Source organism: Poromitra crassiceps, assembly GCF_964638095.1.
Source record: "Poromitra crassiceps genome assembly, chromosome: 6".
In the NCBI taxonomy this organism is placed as follows: domain Eukaryota; kingdom Metazoa; phylum Chordata; class Actinopteri; order Beryciformes; family Melamphaidae; genus Poromitra; species Poromitra crassiceps.
The window spans coordinates 14,723,106-14,741,136 of NC_139627.1; the positions used below are offsets into that span (position 1 = coordinate 14,723,106).

An 18,031-nucleotide genomic window follows, 5' to 3' on the forward strand; every position below is an offset into this window, starting at 1 on the left:
AAGGATGGCTTTGATTCACATCATTTTTAACCATCACAGAATAAATTACATTGAAGTTCCATGATCAGTGATGTCTTCATGTGGAGGACATTTCACATGAATTCCATTGTGTTGATGATATAGGTATAGGATAACAATATTTATTTCATTTTCACTTACAAAAAAAATATGATTATATTTATTATTATATTACAGTTTATTATTATTTTGTGCTGGGCTTTGCTATGTGCTCTAATTAAAAAGCAAATTCTATGTGCTAAGAATTGATCTCGCTCTCTCTTATTTGAACAGTTGTCCACTAAATAGAAAGTAGCCTCTTCTCGTGATGTAAAAGTAGTAAGTAAAGTATATGCCTTAGCCAGGTACATTAGCGGGAACGTTTTTAAACGTCACTTTGGTCCCGAGAGTGATACAGGCTTATGCGACCACGTGGCTAGCAGGTGTACAGGTATACACCGTCACAGTTAAGCAAGGAGTGTCGCTTTAGGGGAACACATTAACATGACCCTAATTGGTACGGATTAATACCGATTTAAAACTCATTCCAACGACCACGACATCATTCAAATGCGAGGGGAAGCCACCGTGTACTTTGAGTGGTTTTTTCGGAGGTGTCAACGGTCACTGGACATCTCTGAAGAGGTCTGGGCTCAGAGATTGGAAGGTGGTGGTGAGCTAGTTGGACGAATTCCCCTACCTCCCGGTTTATCAGTTAGTTAGACATTCTATACCCGTAAAAAAATGTCCATAAGCTAAAAGTTAACCGCCGATAGGCTAACTAGGATCGCCTGAAAGTAAAAAGGCTTAGGAGTAGTAAAACCGGGTCGGTATGCCCTTCCTTTTCTGTGGTCTCAACTCACACGCAAAAGGCAGTGAAACAATTTTTTTTATTGCACATAAATGAGTAATACAGTTGATATGAGAATCAGAATGCAGACACATTACTTACAAATTCACAACCCATAATTAAACATCTAAGCACATCCAAAGCTACTGTACCATTGTCTCTGAGCCTCAAACAAATGCTATCATTATTGGTCATTCTGGTTACAAACAAGGCTGTAAGATTAAACACATCAATGCAAAACTAGTCTTCCCTGCTTCACCTATATGCCCCCCCCCCCACCCCTCCCAACCCAACCACACCCCACCCCCCTTTAGGGAAGAGGACGAGCTTTCGGAACTGAGCCATAGCCAGCAGGAGGCCAGTGAAGACATGCGTAGCGTGGACCAGGAGAGGCCGCCATCTTCCCTGCCTGAAAACCACTCCACACTGGTCTCTGCTGACATGGGTAAGAAGCAGTGTGAAAACTACTTCCCCTGGTGTCTGCTGATGTGCAGTGACCCTAACCCGCCTTGCTGTCCCTCCACAGACGGCTGCAGTGACCTGAACTCTGAGCTGCAGCGCGTGCTGACGGGGCTGGAGAGCGTGCTGTGTGGCAGGAAGAGGAACGCGTGCAGCCTGTCCGTCGCCGAGGTCGACCGCCACATCGAGCAGCTGACCACCGCCAGCGAGCACTGCAACCTGGCTATTAAGGTGGGAGCTCGCACCTCGGGCAATATGGAGAGCTCTTTCTGCCTCAAAGTGTGGAGGGGAAGGGCTACGCACAGCGCGTACCTCCGCAGCTCCCGGGGGGAGCGCTGCGCTTTGTAGGAGGAGCAGGGAGAGAATCGCAAGGTTTTGAGTGAAAAGTAATGCTCTCTCTCTCTCTCTCTCTCGCTCTCTCTACACACACACAGCCCAGCCTGACGCTACCAGATGGTTTGTTTTCACATAACCATCTGTTAACGAGTCACTCGGGAAACCGTTTAAAAAGGGCAGGCACTTTCCAAAAATACCTGGCAGGTGATTGGATGAATCATCTGTCTATCACGGGCTCGCTTCTCGCTGGCGTCACACCTAAAGCCCGCCTGCAGGTGCCTCATAGGACACTGATTGGTGTGAACCAGAGCCTTGTAAGAAGAGTCGCGACATCTCCATTCACTCCAATGGACCCGTTTTTTACTCTCAAGAGTTCCAGGAAGTAAGGTCCTGGATTAAGCAGCACTGTCGAGTTGCAGCAAAATGGACAGTTTGTGTTGTACTTTGAAAGTTTTTTTTTCTTGAATCAAATTGTACATTATCAGCTTTATTTTAGCATCCAAAGTAGCGCGAGACCCATTCCTGGCTGTTCATTGGCTAATGAGTCTCGCATTTTGGTCCTCCGCTGACGCCACTCTCTCTCTAGAGCAGAGGTTCTCAAATGTTTTTCAGCCCAGGACCCCTTACAAGATAGAAAATATACCGGGGACCCCCTCATTCTGATTTGTGATTTTGGGCTAAGCTTAATTGTTTCCACGTAACATGCTTGACTTTTAAATTGATAGGTTTGTTAGATTAGAATGTAAGACATGAAACATTTGAGATTTAAAGCATACAATGTTTTCGTTGAACTATGAAGCTTTTGCACACACACAAACATTTTTATTTTTATTTTCCTGAAAACTTTTCGCAGACCCCCTGGCAAAGTGCCACGGACCCCTGGGGGTCCCCGGACCCCCATTTGAGAACCACTGCTCTAGAGGACACTAGTGTGAACCACTGGTGGTTCAGATTCAAACCAATAGATTGGAGCATGACAAATGCTAACCTCGCAAGGTTACGGCCGGTTCACACACACGCCTAGAGCGACGCTTTAAGCAACGCCTAAGCAACGCCTAAAATTTAGGCGTCCTTGTTAACAGACGAGAGCGTTCACACATACCGCTGCCACGCTGTGCTGAAGCCACGCTCGCGCTGCGCCTACGCTGCGCTGCATTTATCGTTTAGGCGTCTGTTCTATTTTTCAGCTCTAGGCGCGCTGAACTGTCAAGCTGGCTGTTGTTTCTGGTGGACTTGGGCCATATTTTCTACCGAGTTTGCCCAAAAGGGAGGGTGGAGCGCGAATTAACGAGTGCATAGTAAGAGAGCTGTCCTTCATGTGTTCCTCTATTAACGTCTTTTCTGTCAGATGTATATATACCCCCCCTGTCTCAATGCATGTATCACTCATGGTGTTGATGACTCATAGTCACATGATTACCCGAGGGAAAATAACAATTACAGCCGGCCAGGAAATAGACAGACATCCTCACTTGCACATTACAATAAAAAAGAGGACTCACCCATGCTATAAATCAGATCTGAAAAGTGTAAAAAAAACGCTGCTCATGTGTTCAGCGTAGCGCAGAGCGTGGCGTCCTGTGTGAACGAAAATAGGCGCCAGGCGTGCATGAAGCAATGCCTATATGCGTAGGCATAGGCGTAGGCATAGGCGTAGGCATAGGCGTAGGCGTGTGTGTGAACCGGCCGTTAGCCTTGATGCCATGCCATCCCCTGTGGAGCTCAGTTTGCCTGTGCTGTGTGTGATGTTTATGTCCTCTTTGGTATAATGAGCAACTTGGTCAGAGTGGGAGGACTGTTTATTTAGATTTTTTCTATCATTTAGAAAATAGAAAAAGTAAAACTAGAATCAAATAGAACATTACTGTAATACTGTAATGTAGTCTCTAAAACAGACATCACAAAATATGACAAGAGATAAGATAAAATACAAGTTAATGTGAAAATAAATAAAATCTAAGTTTGTTTTTAAACCCTGCCTTTCCTGTGATGGAACGAATGTCACCTGGAAGACAGTTCCATGAGACTATAGCCCTATAAAAAACAGCCTTCCTTAAATAGTTAGACCTAGGTCGGGGTAAAGTAATCTGTCCTCCAGTTGCTCTTCTGGTGGAGTGTGTGTGTATATTTGAACTATAAATTATGTTATTGTGAAGAAATACAGGAGTCTGGGTTAGAATCACTCTATGAAAAAAAATGAGGAGGTTGGCAGAAAGTCTTTCCACAACACTAAGCCATGAGAGACGTGCATGCATATCAACCACACTAGATCTGCGTGAGCAGCCCAGGACTAGTCTAGCTGCCTTGTTTTGAGCTACTTGTAGCTTACCGAGTAGACCATTGGATGCAGATGACCATACTACAGAGAGCAGTAATCTAAATGACATAAAACCATAGAGCAAACAACTTGACGAAACAACGCACGTGCATGCATGCGTGCGTGATGTTATTTATGAAAGTGTATGTATATTAAAATGTTTTGCCTCTCAAATCTGTATAACAGCGTATGTCACTTGCCTTTTGGCAGGGAACTTCAAGGTTTGGCTACTATTCCTTTTAAGCCCGTGGCACACCAATCAAACATTATCCGACAACTGCCGTTGTTAATTGAATGTGTGTTTGGTGTGCCACGGGCTAAACACAGACAAACAAGGATTGACCATGTGGAATCTGACCAAACCATCTCCAAACCAGGACAGACAGCCGTGGCACACCACACAAACATCTGTGTTTGTTGCAGAATCTTTGATATATTGGTGTGCCACGGGCTTTAATGACATTGTCCTCTGCAGACTGTAGAGGAGATCGAGGGTGCCCTGGGCAGGGACTTCTACCCCAGCCTGTCTGAAGAGAGGGTCTGCTGGGAGAAGGAGCTGGCCGGCCTCCGGGAAGAAAACGCCAGTCTCACGGCGCTGCTGTGCAGCAAGGAGGACGACATCAGCCGCAGCAAGGCCGCCATGAACGCCATCAGAGAGGAGCGCGACCGGCTGCGACGGCGGGTGGGTGCCTCCAGGACGCCATTTGTCGCATGTATTGTTCACCTTATTCAATGGCAGCCTTATATTTATGTTTATCCACCTTATTTTTGAATGCCCCACTGTACAAATAATTGTGGGTACAAGTTCCGGTTTAACGTGACTTATTGTTGCAGCTTGCCATTTATTTTGTTATACAGTACTCTGGCTGCAGACCCAAATCATAAACCGGAAACTGGAGTACGTTATAAAAGTTATAAATATAGTCACGTTATAAACAACTAACCCTAACGCTGGGGGTCCGTATGGAAACGGTGTTACTCAAAATGGTTAAAAGTTCAATCAATTTGGTCATTTAGTGGCGTTTTACTGCCATGTAACATAGCTAGCTAGCCGCTAACATTAGCCACAGTAGGCTGCGCACTGTGCTCTTAAAGGGATATTTATCGACGAGATTTCTGCCAAGCTGGACCTGATTAGTGATTTGCTCCGTTCGCCCAGACGGGTGTCAAGCTGTCAGCAACGAGGCTGGGAGGATCACACCGGAAGAAAAACGCATAGGCATCATGGCCGCTAGAAATAAGGTGGATAGTGTAGCGCAGGGAGCTAACCCAGAGGTCCCTGCACTTGTCATTGGAAGTCATTGGAATTTTGATATGGGGATTTTTCGATTAAATGCCAGAAATAAGGTCTGTGGTTAACGAAGGTTTATGAAACAGTGAAGTTTGTGTTCAGCAAGATAATCTTCATGAATGAGGACCACTTTTATGACTTTTGAAGGCAATTACTTCGATTGACCGCCGGAATAATAATAATAATTAAATAATAATTCGTAATAATCGAGATACAAAAATAATTGTTTGTCATGTCAATATAATTGTTAGTTACAGCCACAGACACAGTTAGTTACAGACACATGGATATACATACTGTATACTGTATACTGTAGACTTAGTGAAGAGAGAAGGTCTTTGAGTTACATTAGCAGAAGATGCTGGGCACTTTATATACAGTACATAATCAAATCCACCCTCCCAAAGGCTGCTGAGCCTGCTTACACACATAATGTGATGCAGTTAGCTCTCACATGCATCAGGGCCAAAACTGTTGTGCAATCTCAATCTCCCCCTGACAGTTTTGAGAAATGAATGATGTTGCTTCCATAGGTTGAGGCGATGTCTCGTCATAGACGCTGGGTTAGCTGGCTCAGCCTGGCTGGGGGCGTGGTCAGGGTGGGGTAAATCCCCCGTTCTATCCATTCAGCAAAGTTAGAATTTAGCTGATAGCCCAGCCCAGGCAGACACGATCGGGGATTTAACCACCGCAGTAAACGCCCGCCAGCCGTTTAACATTTTGTGGGCGTTCCCACCGACTGTCTCTATAACGTGTCTCTTTAAAAAGAGCTGATATGTATGGCATGGTCAACAAACATTATACCATTTAAAAAAGAAAATTCGATGAACAGCCATTCACAAAAAACAACAACCATAAAAGATGTGTCAGTCAGTGTGTGTTTCTGTTGAACCAGAATCCACCCAAAATACTAGGCTTACAGTAAAGTGACAAAGATGACAACTAAATACAATTTCTCTATAATCTTACTTCATTTTAGTACAGTACAGTTCCAATTATAATGTTTTGTAAAGCCTCATTGTGTGTGTGTGTGTGTGTGTGTGTGTGTGTGTGTGTGTGTGTGTGTGTGTGTGTGTGTGTGTGTGTGTGTGCGTGCATGCATGTCAGGTGCGGGAGCTGCAGACTCGCCTGCAGACGTCCCAGGTGGGTGGTGGCTCCGGGCGTCTGGCCGCTCCGCGTCCCCTCAACCCAGAGCTCAGCACCAGCAACAACGACATGCCTGTAGCCAAGGTACATACACACACACACGCACACACACACAAGCACACACCCCAGAGTTCCCACTGGGTCCTTGAACATCCTTGGAAGTTTGTGAATTTGAGGGTCGGGAAATCAATCTAGTCTAATCTAAACCCTAATTAGTGTCTTGATTGCACCTGACCTGTGCCTTTTAGACACAAAATGGGTGAATTGGGTGGGAAGTGAAATAAGCGAATAGACACAAGCCAAGATAGCCTCTAATATTGCTGTTTGACATACTTCAGACTAATGTTACACCACATCAAAAGGCCTGAAGACATTTATTTGTTCCTGACCCTGGGAATGTCTGAATCTCTGAATTATCTCTTTAACCAAATCACACACATTTAGCCTATTCTATGTGACCTTCTTTTGATAACTAATGTAACTAATGTCATACCTTTTTCACTTCCGTTCACTGAGCCTCCCCTGAAACTGTTTGGAGCCCCCCTGGGGAGGCCGAGCCCGCCTCCCACTTTGAAAACCTCTGGTTTAGATCTTTCTCTGGTTTCATAGAGAAGTTTACTAAACCCAAATCTGTGGTGAAGCCTGACATCTAATGGTGAAAAGTGGGTACTGCACTGACCAACTGCTATTTTGGCTGGTCTTTGTGCCAGGTGATGCATGCCACCTTCTATAGCAGACACATTACATACATATCTGCAAAACCCAAACCCTATGATACATTTTAATTAAATATCCTTGTTGTGATGCCGTTTTTGTCAATAAAGAAAGTATGCAATAAATCTGTCAAATATCATAGGGAGAGTAATTTTTGGCAGTTGCAGTCATTCGTCACTTCATAAGAGTATCAGCTACAGTAAATGGCTCAAATGTAAATGTAATCTGGATACAATATACAATGTAAAAGTATGCTGGATGCAGCCTGATGATGAGCGTGAGGTTTAACTTCATTAGTATGAAGTTAAACTCTCTTCCTGCCTCTCTCTCTCCCCATCTTTTTTAAATGTCTTTGTTTGTTTGTTTGTTTGTTTATTTATTTATTTATTTTGAGTAATGTTTTGTTTGTGATCGGCAGGTGGCAGAGAGGGTGAAACTGTCCAAAACACGCAATGAGTCCACCTCCTCCACTGAGAGGCCGGTCCTGGGCTCTGAGATCACCACCATAGGGGTAAATGTGTGTGTGTGTGTGTGTGTGTGTGTGTGTGTGTGTGTGTGTGTGTGTGTGTGTGTGTGTGTGTGTGTGTGTGTGTGTGCACGCGCGCGCCCGCGGTACTCCAGGTCAGGTGTTATAAAGTGACGCCAAGGGTTTGAAATGGCCATGTCGTAAGTTTAGAAATGCGATCAGTTGTTCTCCGTCATTATTTCCGTAGAGTGGACCTGGCAACATGGCCGCCAGAGGATGCCTTAGGGGACATTCAGACCAAAAGCGTTTTTTTCAGTCAGAACGCTTCCATTGTGCACAAAACACAGCGCACCAAGCATTTTTTTTTGCGCTCCGTTTGTTTTCCCCTGTAGTCGCGTGCAGTACAGATCAGAACGCAACGACCACAAGGACAGTAGCCAGCTGGTTTTGTCTGTTTGATGTTGTTCACTGTCAACATGAAAGACAGATTATTGCCAATTCTGGCAGAAGCGGAGGTTGGAGGATGCCTCGGGAGGAGAAAAGGTAGGAGGAGTGAAAATGACGATCAGGGCGCTTTTCCTCTAATGTTCAACTTTTTTCAGCTTTAAAACGCCCACAGCGCTCCTCCAAAATCAACAGACGCCATCAGCGCTTAGACGCCAGGTGCGTTCATTAAAAGAGGAGCCCGTCTAGCGCGTCCTTACATAGAGAATGAATTGCAGAAAGACGCTGGCAGCTCCAAAAACGCTTTTGGTCTGAATGTCCCCTTACTCTCTCTTGTGGTGTGTTTTTTTCTGTTTTTTTTTGCAGGTGTCTGGTAACGTGGCTGAGCATTTGGCCCATTCACTTCAGGACTCCTCCAACATCCAGGAGATCTTCCAGACGTTGTACTCCCACGGCTCAGCGGTCTCCGAGAACAAGATACGAGAGTTCGAGGTTGAAACCGAGAGGCTGAACAGGTGAGTGTGGGCAGTGGTGGCCTAAAGTTTAGAGAAGCGAGCTTGTGACCGGAAGGTCGTCGGTTCAATCCCCGGGAGTGGCAGGATAAATGTGGGTGGGGAAAGTGAAAAAGCAGCACTTGCCCCCCCCCCCCCCCCTCATTACCACCACCGAGGTGCCCTTGAGCAAGGCGCTTAACCCAGTGGTGCTGCTCAGTGGCCACAGATCAGACTGTGGTTGTACTGGTCAGCAGATCAGACTGTGGTTGTACTGGTCAGCTTCCAGGTGTGAATGTGAACAGGGCACTCCTGAAAAAGAGAGCATTTCTCTCACTGAGACTCCCTGTACATAAATACAGGTTAAAAAAAAGAAAGAAGTAGATTCGCAACCATGTTTGGCTGGGTGGAGGTGGTGATGAGGCTTTATTATGGATCCCACTGGAGTTGAGAAAGATCGTATATTTTAGTCCATATTAGCCTATTCATAGTAATGTTATTCCATGTCAGACATCTGCATAGGCAAACTTGAAAAGATAATACCTGCTATTCAGAACTGTAATGTGCAGGCGTGAAGTATTTTGAAGAATGGAGAAGAGACAGTCTGGCTTCAGAGACTACATGAATGTTAAAGTCCCTGGAAACCAAAATCCACAAAAACGTTCTAACTATGTTATTTAGGGTCTTATGTTAGTAATTGTGTCCCTCAGAAATTATTATACATTACTTTCAACCCAAAGCCTTAAAATCGACACACATGTGTGTGTGTGTGTTCGACACACGCACTGGATCTCTCTTTCTCCGTTTCCCTCCCCCCCTCTCTCTCGCGCTCTCTCTCTCTCTCTCTCTCTCTCTCTCGGGGCCCTGCTGCAGACCGGACACGCCCACACAGTCCGCGGGAGAAAATACACTCTAAAAACTAATTGATTCTCATGAGTTTTGCCATGGCTGTCAAACCTAAATTTATATACTTTGTGACGTTCATCATCGTTCAAATTTGGCTGGTGGCTTATTAACATAGGGTCCTGTGATGTGATGAACTCAAAATGCTAAATAATAAAGAAATATTTCTGGTTTCCAGGGACTTTAAAGTAACCCTGCTTTCAAAAGTTACAGTGGGGATGTGATGATAATAACTGCAGTATAATCTCACCTACACGAATACCTGAATTGTGTGCGTGTGTGTGTGCGTGTGTGTGTGTGTGTGTGTGTGTGTGTGTGCGCGTGCGTGCGTGTGTGTGTCCTCCAGCCGCATTGAACACCTGAAGTCCCAGAATGACCTTCTGACCATCACTCTCGAGGAGTGTAAGGGCAACGCTGAGAGGATGAGTATGTTGGTCGGCAAGTACGAGTCCAATTCCACGGCACTGCGCCTGGCACTGCAGTACAGGTACATACACGTGCACGTACACATGCACACACGTACACATGCACACACGTACACGTGCACGTACACATGCACACACGTACACGTGCTGAACCAGGAAGTGACGTTCCACTTTGTCTCTCAATAGAGAGGCAATGCGGTACGTCACTGGAACGTCACGTAGGATGGAAAATGAACTAAAAGTAGAGAAAATCCCGCATGACACTGACCTTACTGGTAAACTCTTTATTAGAAGATAAATAGGGAAACAACGTTTCGGTGCTAGACCTTCATCAGGTTTTTGATGAAGGTCTAGCACCGAAACATTGTTTCCCGATACAATTCAACCCGTGCTCTTCATGTGACGCGTGGTTATAACATGGTGACTTCAGTGGACAGACAAAATATAAAACTGTGTTTCAGTGCTCATATGTTAAATGTGCTTCATGTGCTCACAGGTGCACTTATATGAAATGTGACAGGAGGCATATAGAAACACATTGTTGAATAGCATCCTAATCTACTAGGATTCTCCTCTCCTCCATTCAGCCTTGCCTTCACTGCTGCAGCCGATGAGCAAAAGTTCATCCCGTGCTCAGCTCAGCTCCCTCAACATCCTCCAGGGGGCTCGAGGTGTTCCACCCTCGTGCCATGCCCACCCCCACTGCTGGAGGGCAGCCGGTGATCCGGAACCCGGTCCTGTGGCTCCCGTGGCACGGAGTGAGGCGCCACTGTATGTTGCATCCATGTGACCAGGTGGATCAGTACTCCTGCTCCGACCTCGCGGATCTCGCACCATGGTCCACGGGGGCTCTCCAGCAGGATGACTCTCACTGGGACTGCCGTGGGACACGGCATTCTGCCGGGGTTCCTGACGCGGGGGAACCGGCCGGCGGGACCACAACTCCATCTCCCTGCGCCTCCCCACCCCAGCTTTGATTCATTCCACCACTGGCTAATAAGCTTCTCACTCGCCGTGCAGTAAGGGGGTTTCTTAGGTATTCTCCCCCTCCGACCGGACATTATTCTCATCCAAGTAGACGGATCTTTCAAATCGTGGTCTTGAATCTTCCTGCCCGTACAGTCATAAAGCTGCATTCTCATCTCCTGTGCAATTCTCTCCCTTCCCTCGTTCTTTACGACTCTTACATTTCCATCCTCCCTTTGACCGATGGATCTCTCATCTGGCCCTCCTTTTCCTGTCTCCTGTTCAGCTACTGTTTCATTGATCGGCCGTACATGAGTTATCCCTTCATCTTCCACCTGTCTCGGTTGGTTTCTGTAGGGAGTAGGGCCAACAAGCGGAGGACAATTACTCTCTGATAGCTTAAGCACAACCGGGCCCTTGTGCCAAGCTGGGATTCCATAACACACTCTCCCTGTCTCCTTGTTTATCATCCTATCCAGACAGTAGTTTTCTCCCTGAAACACCCTAGTTACATCAGTGAATTGGTAGCCCGGTTCTGCTGCACCGTGTGACGGTTCTCCAGTAAATATGCTGAGAGGGACTGCATCGTGCGGGATCCTCTGAGGCCACACTTCACACGGCAACGCGAGTCTCGTTTGCCATCGTCCCTCCTCATTCCCATCATCACTTTCATCCTCCAAGCGTATGGGTCGTGCCAGACAGAGCGTGCATGTGGGCCCCAGGAGAGGGCTGGTCCAGACAGAGCGTGCACGTGGGCCCCAGGAGAGGGCTGGTCAGAAGGACCAGACAGAGCGTGCACGTGGGCCCCAGGAGAGGGCTGGTCCAGACAGAGCGTGCATGTGGGCCCCAGGAGAGGGCTGGTCCAGACAGAGCGTGCACGTGGGCCCCAGGAGAGGGCTGGTCCAGACAGAGCGTGCACGTGGGCCCCAGGAGAGGGCTGGTCCAGACAGAGCGTGCACGTGGGCCCCAGGAGAGGGCTGGTCAGACAGAGCGTGCACGTGGGCCCCAGGAGAGGGCTGGTCCAGACAGAGCGTGCATGTGGGCCCCAGGAGAGGGCTGGTCCAGACAGAGCGTGCATGTGGGCCCCAGGAGAGGGCTGGTCCAGACAGAGCGTGCACGTGGGCCCCAGGAGAGGGCTGGTCAGAAGGACCTGCCAGACAGAGCGTGCACGTGGGCCCCAGGAGAGGGCTGGTCAGAAGGACCTGCCATGGTTCCTGACACAAGTGGCACATGTCAAGGGCCACGTTTGCAGGTCTTCGGATTGCCCTCCACTCCGGGCCTGCTGGGGTCATTTTCACCACCTGCATAACAAATATATCAATATATCGTGTTACCTTTGTTATCTTATGTTTATACTGCTGTCCTTTCCATGTGTTTCTTATGGAAGATGAGTTGGCTTGCGTACTTATTTTCTGTTGCGTATAACTTCCAACTAATTTGTTTTGTTAAGTTAAGTTATCCTTTATTTATCCCCATGGGGAAATTCATCCTCTGCATTTGACCCATCCTCTACTAGAAACCTGCCTAGAACTAGGAGCAGTGGGCAGCCGCAGTGCAGCGCCCGGAGACCAACTCCAGTTATTTTGCCAGTGCCTTGGTCAGGGGCACTGACAGGAGTATTAACCCTAACATACATGTCTTTTGATGGTGGGAGCAAACCGGAGCACCCGGAGAAAACCCACACGGACACAGCGAGAACATGCAAACTCCACACAGAAAGGACCTGGGACGGACCGGGGTTCGAACCCGGGACCTTCTTGCTGTGAGGCATTTGAATGATTTAAGAATGATCTTACCTCTATGGGTGCAGGTATGTCTGTGTGTCCAATAGGCCCGTGGGTCACGGCAGGTTTAGTAGGGTAAGTGTTGATTATCTTAACGCCACGCGATAAAAACTCTGCAGAACGATCATTGCTGATCGCCTGAACAGAAGTGGAAATAGTCGCCTCGCACCTGGATAGCTCCATTTCATCTGCAAGTGCTTTATTCTTCACTAATGGCTCTTCCCTCAATATCCTCTCATTATAAAGCTTCTCTTATCTCCTACGCTCTCCTCCTACTCCTCCTTTTAGGAGGGGCCTACTTCCTCTCCTGGCTCACCAACAACAACTAGTGTGCTCTAGAGAGAGAGAGTGGCGTCAGCGGAGGACCAAAATGCGAGACTCATTAGCCAATGAACAGCCAGGAAGGGCTCTCGCGCTACTGTTGCATGCTAAAATAAAGCTGATAATGTAGAATTTGATTCAAGAACAAAAAAACTTTCAGAGTACAACACAAACTATTCTGCTGCAACTCGACAGTATGTGTAATATCAAAAAGCAACAAGGAAATTGAATAATGAGCAATAACAATTAAGCGTAAGAGAAAAACATCACTCATTAGTTTTTAAATATATATATAGTGCTGTGATCTTTCTCACAGAGATTCTGAATCCTGGGCCCCTTTCAAGGATGTTCCTCCAATATACCTGCTGATGTTATCGTAGCCATTTGTCTTAAAGAAAACCCATAACCTTGACATGCTGTTCCGACTTGTACCATGCAGTGCTCAGCCCACGTACGAGAGCTTGTCTTGAATAGAGCATTGTGCACCTTATCAGCTGGACCATTTGAACCTTGACCTCTACAGGGGCTGCCTGCATGTCCCCTTGCACAGAGGAAGAGAACTCGCCATTCCCCCCTGTCATATGCTTAAATGAAGAAACGTTTATTTTTCAATTTGAAGTGTAGATTCCTATCAATTGCAGCTCACCCAAGGACCTAGATGTGTATTTCAGGAACAGAACATTTAAAACATAATAAAAGATATATTTGAATTAGCATATTATTGCATTATTTATTTGGCTAAAACCTTCTAACTGTAGATATAACCTTCTTGGTGCTGAAACAATGACATTATTTCAGGAGTTTTTGACCTTCGAACTCCACAGTCCTCTTCCATATTGAGCAAAATCTATGAGTTTTAGCTTGAAAGATTAAACGATAACATCACCCCTGTGGTTGCATAGTTTCACTCCAGCAGGGCCTCCATGCTGAGGTGCCCGCCCCCTGCTGAATCCAATCTGGGCTTAATGAGGAAATGCTTGGTTATCAATTAAAAGGAAGATCTTATCAGGATACCAGGGATCAAAGGAGAGAAATCCCATCAGTGTGCGTGTGTGTGTGTGTTTTCTCTCTCTCCTGCAGTGAGCAGTGTATTGAGGCGTATGAACTGCTGTTGGCCCTGGCTGAGAGTGAACAAGGTCTGGTCCTGGAACAGTTCAGAGCTGCTGGAGTCGGCACCATAGGTAAGGAAGATACTTTGCTATATGAGGCTTGTCCACATGTGCATGCACTACCAGTCACAAGTTTGGACACACCTGGTCCACATGTGCATGCACTACCAGGATGGTAGTGTCCACATGTACCTGGTCCACATGACATGTACGTATATACACTACCAGTCACAAGTTTGGATACACCTGGTCCACATGTGCATGCACTACCAGGATGGTAGTGTCCACATGTACCTGGTCCACATGACATGTACGTATATACACTACCAGTCACAAGTTTGGATACACCTGGTCCACATGTTTTTATTTTTTATTTAACCTTTATTTAACCAGATAAGACATTTGAGATACAAGATCTCTTTTGCGAATGTGATCTGGCCAAGAAGGCAGCAGTTGCAAGCCAAGTTACAGTCAACATAATTACAGTACACATAAAGGAAACATAAAAACAGGGCTATAGAGCTGAAACGTTTCAAAAAAGCAAGGACAACCAAGTACATCACAAATACCACATCCAAGGGTAATAAATAACACATGTGCATGCACTACCAGGATGGTAGTGTCCATGTGGACCAGGTGTATCCAAACGTGTGACTGGTATGTCTGTGACAGAATGTTTAATTATGTTTAAGGTGTCTATGCTAGAAAAGAAAAGGAAAAGTTTACTGTTATTGCTTGTTGTTTCTCTTGTTTTACTGCATCTATATGCCCTGTTATCTTGCACTGTTATACTGTTATTTGCACTATGTTGTAACGGAGTCTACAGCACAAGAATTTCACACGTGATACTTGTACTACGGAGTGACAATAAAAATCTTGAATCTTGAATCTTGGTAGTGTATGTACGTACATGTGGACCAGGTGTGTCCAAACTTTTGACTGCTAGTGTATTATATCTCTTTGCACATGCACTCTTTCACCCAAAGGACCAGGCAGGGCCCCCACGTGGCAAGCATCTGGCCTGCTTTAGTGCCCTTTAGCAAGACATTGAATCACTCCCAGCTATACTGATTGGTACTTGGGGAAAAAGCGTTTTTTGTACCACTATAATTTGGTGCCGAGATATTGTAAAGGTAAAGTCCCACTGATTGTCACACACCTGAGTGTGCGAAATTTGTTCTCCGCATTTGACCCATCCCCTAGTGTTAAGGCTGTTACACACCAAGAGCGATGCGAATATACAGCACGAAATTGCGATGCAAATTTTGACCCACCTGTCAATCACAGCAACAGATGTGCACACGTCGGAAGCGAATTTCTGAAAAATCGACCTTGGCCCGAAAAAAGAAACGCCGCAATAGCGCCCAGCGAAACTTCGCTGTTGGTATGCACTGTTGCATTGACTGATATAGGTTCGGAAAATATTATTGACGTGCGAATTAATCGCACGAAAAAAAACGCTCCCGATGTGTAAGGACCTATAGGCTGATTTTCTGGTCGCTGTAATGAGCCAGGCGTGAGCGAGCGCATGTCCAAATATGGCCGCGCTAGTCGCGTCGGGTGTGAGCCCTCCGCAACCGCTAGCGCGTACCTGAACATGTTTCTAACGTACCTGAACATGTTTCTAACGTACCTGAACATGTTTCTAACGTACCTGAACATGTTTCTAGCAGCGTGCGCTCCCGGGCTTCGCTGCACTTTGCAGGAGAGACAGGGAGAGAAATGAAGACATTGGTCCACTGAGCCAGTGTGTTGACCACATTTCTTGACCCATGTGGTAAAACTTTGATTTGTAATTGTTCATTTTTAGTCATTTCAAGTAGATGTGCTGTGTTGAGAGCGGCTAAGCCAGTATTGACTGTAGGAGGCTCACACAGCCAGGCAGACGGACCAAACGACAAGATGGACTGGAGGCTGAGACCCGACTCACGTAGTCTGGCAGTGCCAGCCGTAGATGATACCTACATCTGGAACACAGCTCTTAAAAGTGGTTAACGCCCGCCCACCAAGACAAAAAAAAAGGATGCGTGACAGACATATGAATTGACCAGCCACGGACGTCGTGGGCGGGGCATTCGGAACGTCGGCGGTGGGTCTGACCACGTGAGACCACGACTCACGTGACGCACCCCCCGTCATTCGCGGGCTCCAGATTTGAACAGATATCCCAGAATGCTCCGGGAGAATCCATTCATCCAATCAAACATTACCTGGAAGCAAGTGCTTCGAGGCTTCATTTTGCGGTATCAAATAACCAATGGGTGACGTCACGCTCAGTATGTCCCTCCTTTTTACTGTCTATGGGCTCGCTAGACCATGAAGCACTGCTGTAAAGCGTGCACACAAGCCATAACTCACCCATGCATCTCAATCAGAATCACTTTTATTGCCACAGTAGGTAATCAGATTACATACAAGAAATTTGACTTACAAAGTAAGTAAGTAAGTATGCAGCCTAGCGGTCACACCAATGGTCAAAAGACCAAAAGAATACACACACTGACAAAAAAATGGAATAAACAGAAGATATCCTTTATAAACCCATGATACTAACCTTTTTACGCTGTTATTTTTTACGGATACTCAGATGCACTCGGCTGCTCTGATCGCACAGAGAGATCTGATCTGATCTGATCGCACAGTGATTCCGATAATCCACCAGATCCAAACCTTCTTACAGTGAAAGATTCAATAGCAGCAGTGAGAGGAGGTTTCACAAGCTGAATAAAAAAACAACTTTTGTTATGTGTTTTGTGTATAGAGACAGTCCGCATGTCTGGGAACGCCCACAAAATGTTAAACGGCTGGTTCGCGAGTGGGGTAAAACCGCCGATATATCTCATGGGCTGACTCACCAAAAGACGGTGCTGCGGCTCTAAACTACAGGTTTGGGGGTTCTAGAGCAGAACACAAGACGTCTGCTCAGATGTGCGTTTACTGCGGTGGTTAAATCCCCGATCGTGTCTGCCTGGGCTGGGCTATCAGCTAAATTCTAACTTTGCTGAATGGATAGAACGTGGGTTTTTACCCCACCCTGACCACGCCCCCAGCCAGGCTGAGCCAGCTAACCAGCGTCTATTGTGGGCGTTCCTAGGGCCTGTATGGGCGTTCCCAGACATGCGGACTGTCTCTATAGACCTTATTCGATTGACGTCACTCACGTACGGGCACGCCCACCGCCGCCATATTGTCGACATAACGCAGCAGCTCTCAAGTGACAGCCTATGTGGAGCAGCGTTTATAGGAAGCTAGCCACTGTTAGCGTTACCTGTATCGTTCCAATTGTGTTCGGCTGGTGACCTGCGTTAGGCATGGCTGTAGTAATGACAGCAATAAAGTCCCCGTGGTTTGTTTCTATCTCTACCGTCCTCAGACGTGAAGGGAGCGAGACGGAGGAGTCAGCAGCACAGGAGAGATGTGTGGATAGTTAGTTGAGACAGGTGAAACTTTCTGACAGCTCCTCACAGCAAAGTCTGTTCACCTCGTTCTTTTGTTTATTTATTACAGGCATTAACGGCTGCCGTCGGCAGCATACAAATAACAACTGTGGGGTTTTTATTGGTGTCATTAGCATCGCTATTTTGTAATGGAACAGAAACGACAATAAGGCTGTTGCTAGTTGTCAGCTGCAGCGCTGTGTGCGCGCAGGAGGACGGTATGCCAACAATATGGTGCGTCCAGGGTTATCGAATAAGGTGTATATTAGGACATGCTTGTTTGTAGACACTTATTGTCCTGTGTTTTGTGTATAGGACATGCTTGTTTGTAGACACTTATTGTCCTGTGTGTGCACAGGGGATGCGTTGAGCGAGGAGAGCGTGGGGCAGATCCTGAAGCGGGCCCACGACAGCAGAAAGACGGCCGAGAACGCAGCCAAGGAGCTCCTGGGCCGGCTGGACGGCAGCTGTGGAGCTGCTCTAGCGGTCAGCGGCTGTAGCGTCCAGCCTTGGGAGAGCCTCTCCTCTAACAGCCACACCAGGTGAGAGGGGAGGAGGACCTGAGATTCGCAAAC

At 46.7% G+C, this 18,031-nt stretch overlaps 1 protein-coding gene across 3 annotated transcripts in view; it reads left to right on the forward strand.

Annotated features, from left to right (window-relative positions):
• mcc (MCC regulator of WNT signaling pathway) overlaps positions 1-18,031 on the forward strand; it is a 60,429-nt gene that overhangs the window by 21,209 nt on the left and 21,189 nt on the right. For all 3 annotated transcript variants that reach the window (XM_083638454.1, XM_083638455.1, XM_083638456.1), the window contains 9 exons: positions 1,162-1,292; positions 1,374-1,537; positions 4,435-4,641; positions 6,358-6,480; positions 7,529-7,621; positions 8,387-8,535; positions 9,761-9,901; positions 13,991-14,091; positions 17,815-17,998. In XM_083638454.1, the coding sequence (XP_083494580.1) occupies positions 1,162-1,292; positions 1,374-1,537; positions 4,435-4,641; positions 6,358-6,480; positions 7,529-7,621; positions 8,387-8,535; positions 9,761-9,901; positions 13,991-14,091; positions 17,815-17,998 (1,293 nt within the window). The remainder of the gene's footprint in view (positions 1-1,161; positions 1,293-1,373; positions 1,538-4,434; positions 4,642-6,357; positions 6,481-7,528; positions 7,622-8,386; positions 8,536-9,760; positions 9,902-13,990; positions 14,092-17,814; positions 17,999-18,031) is intronic.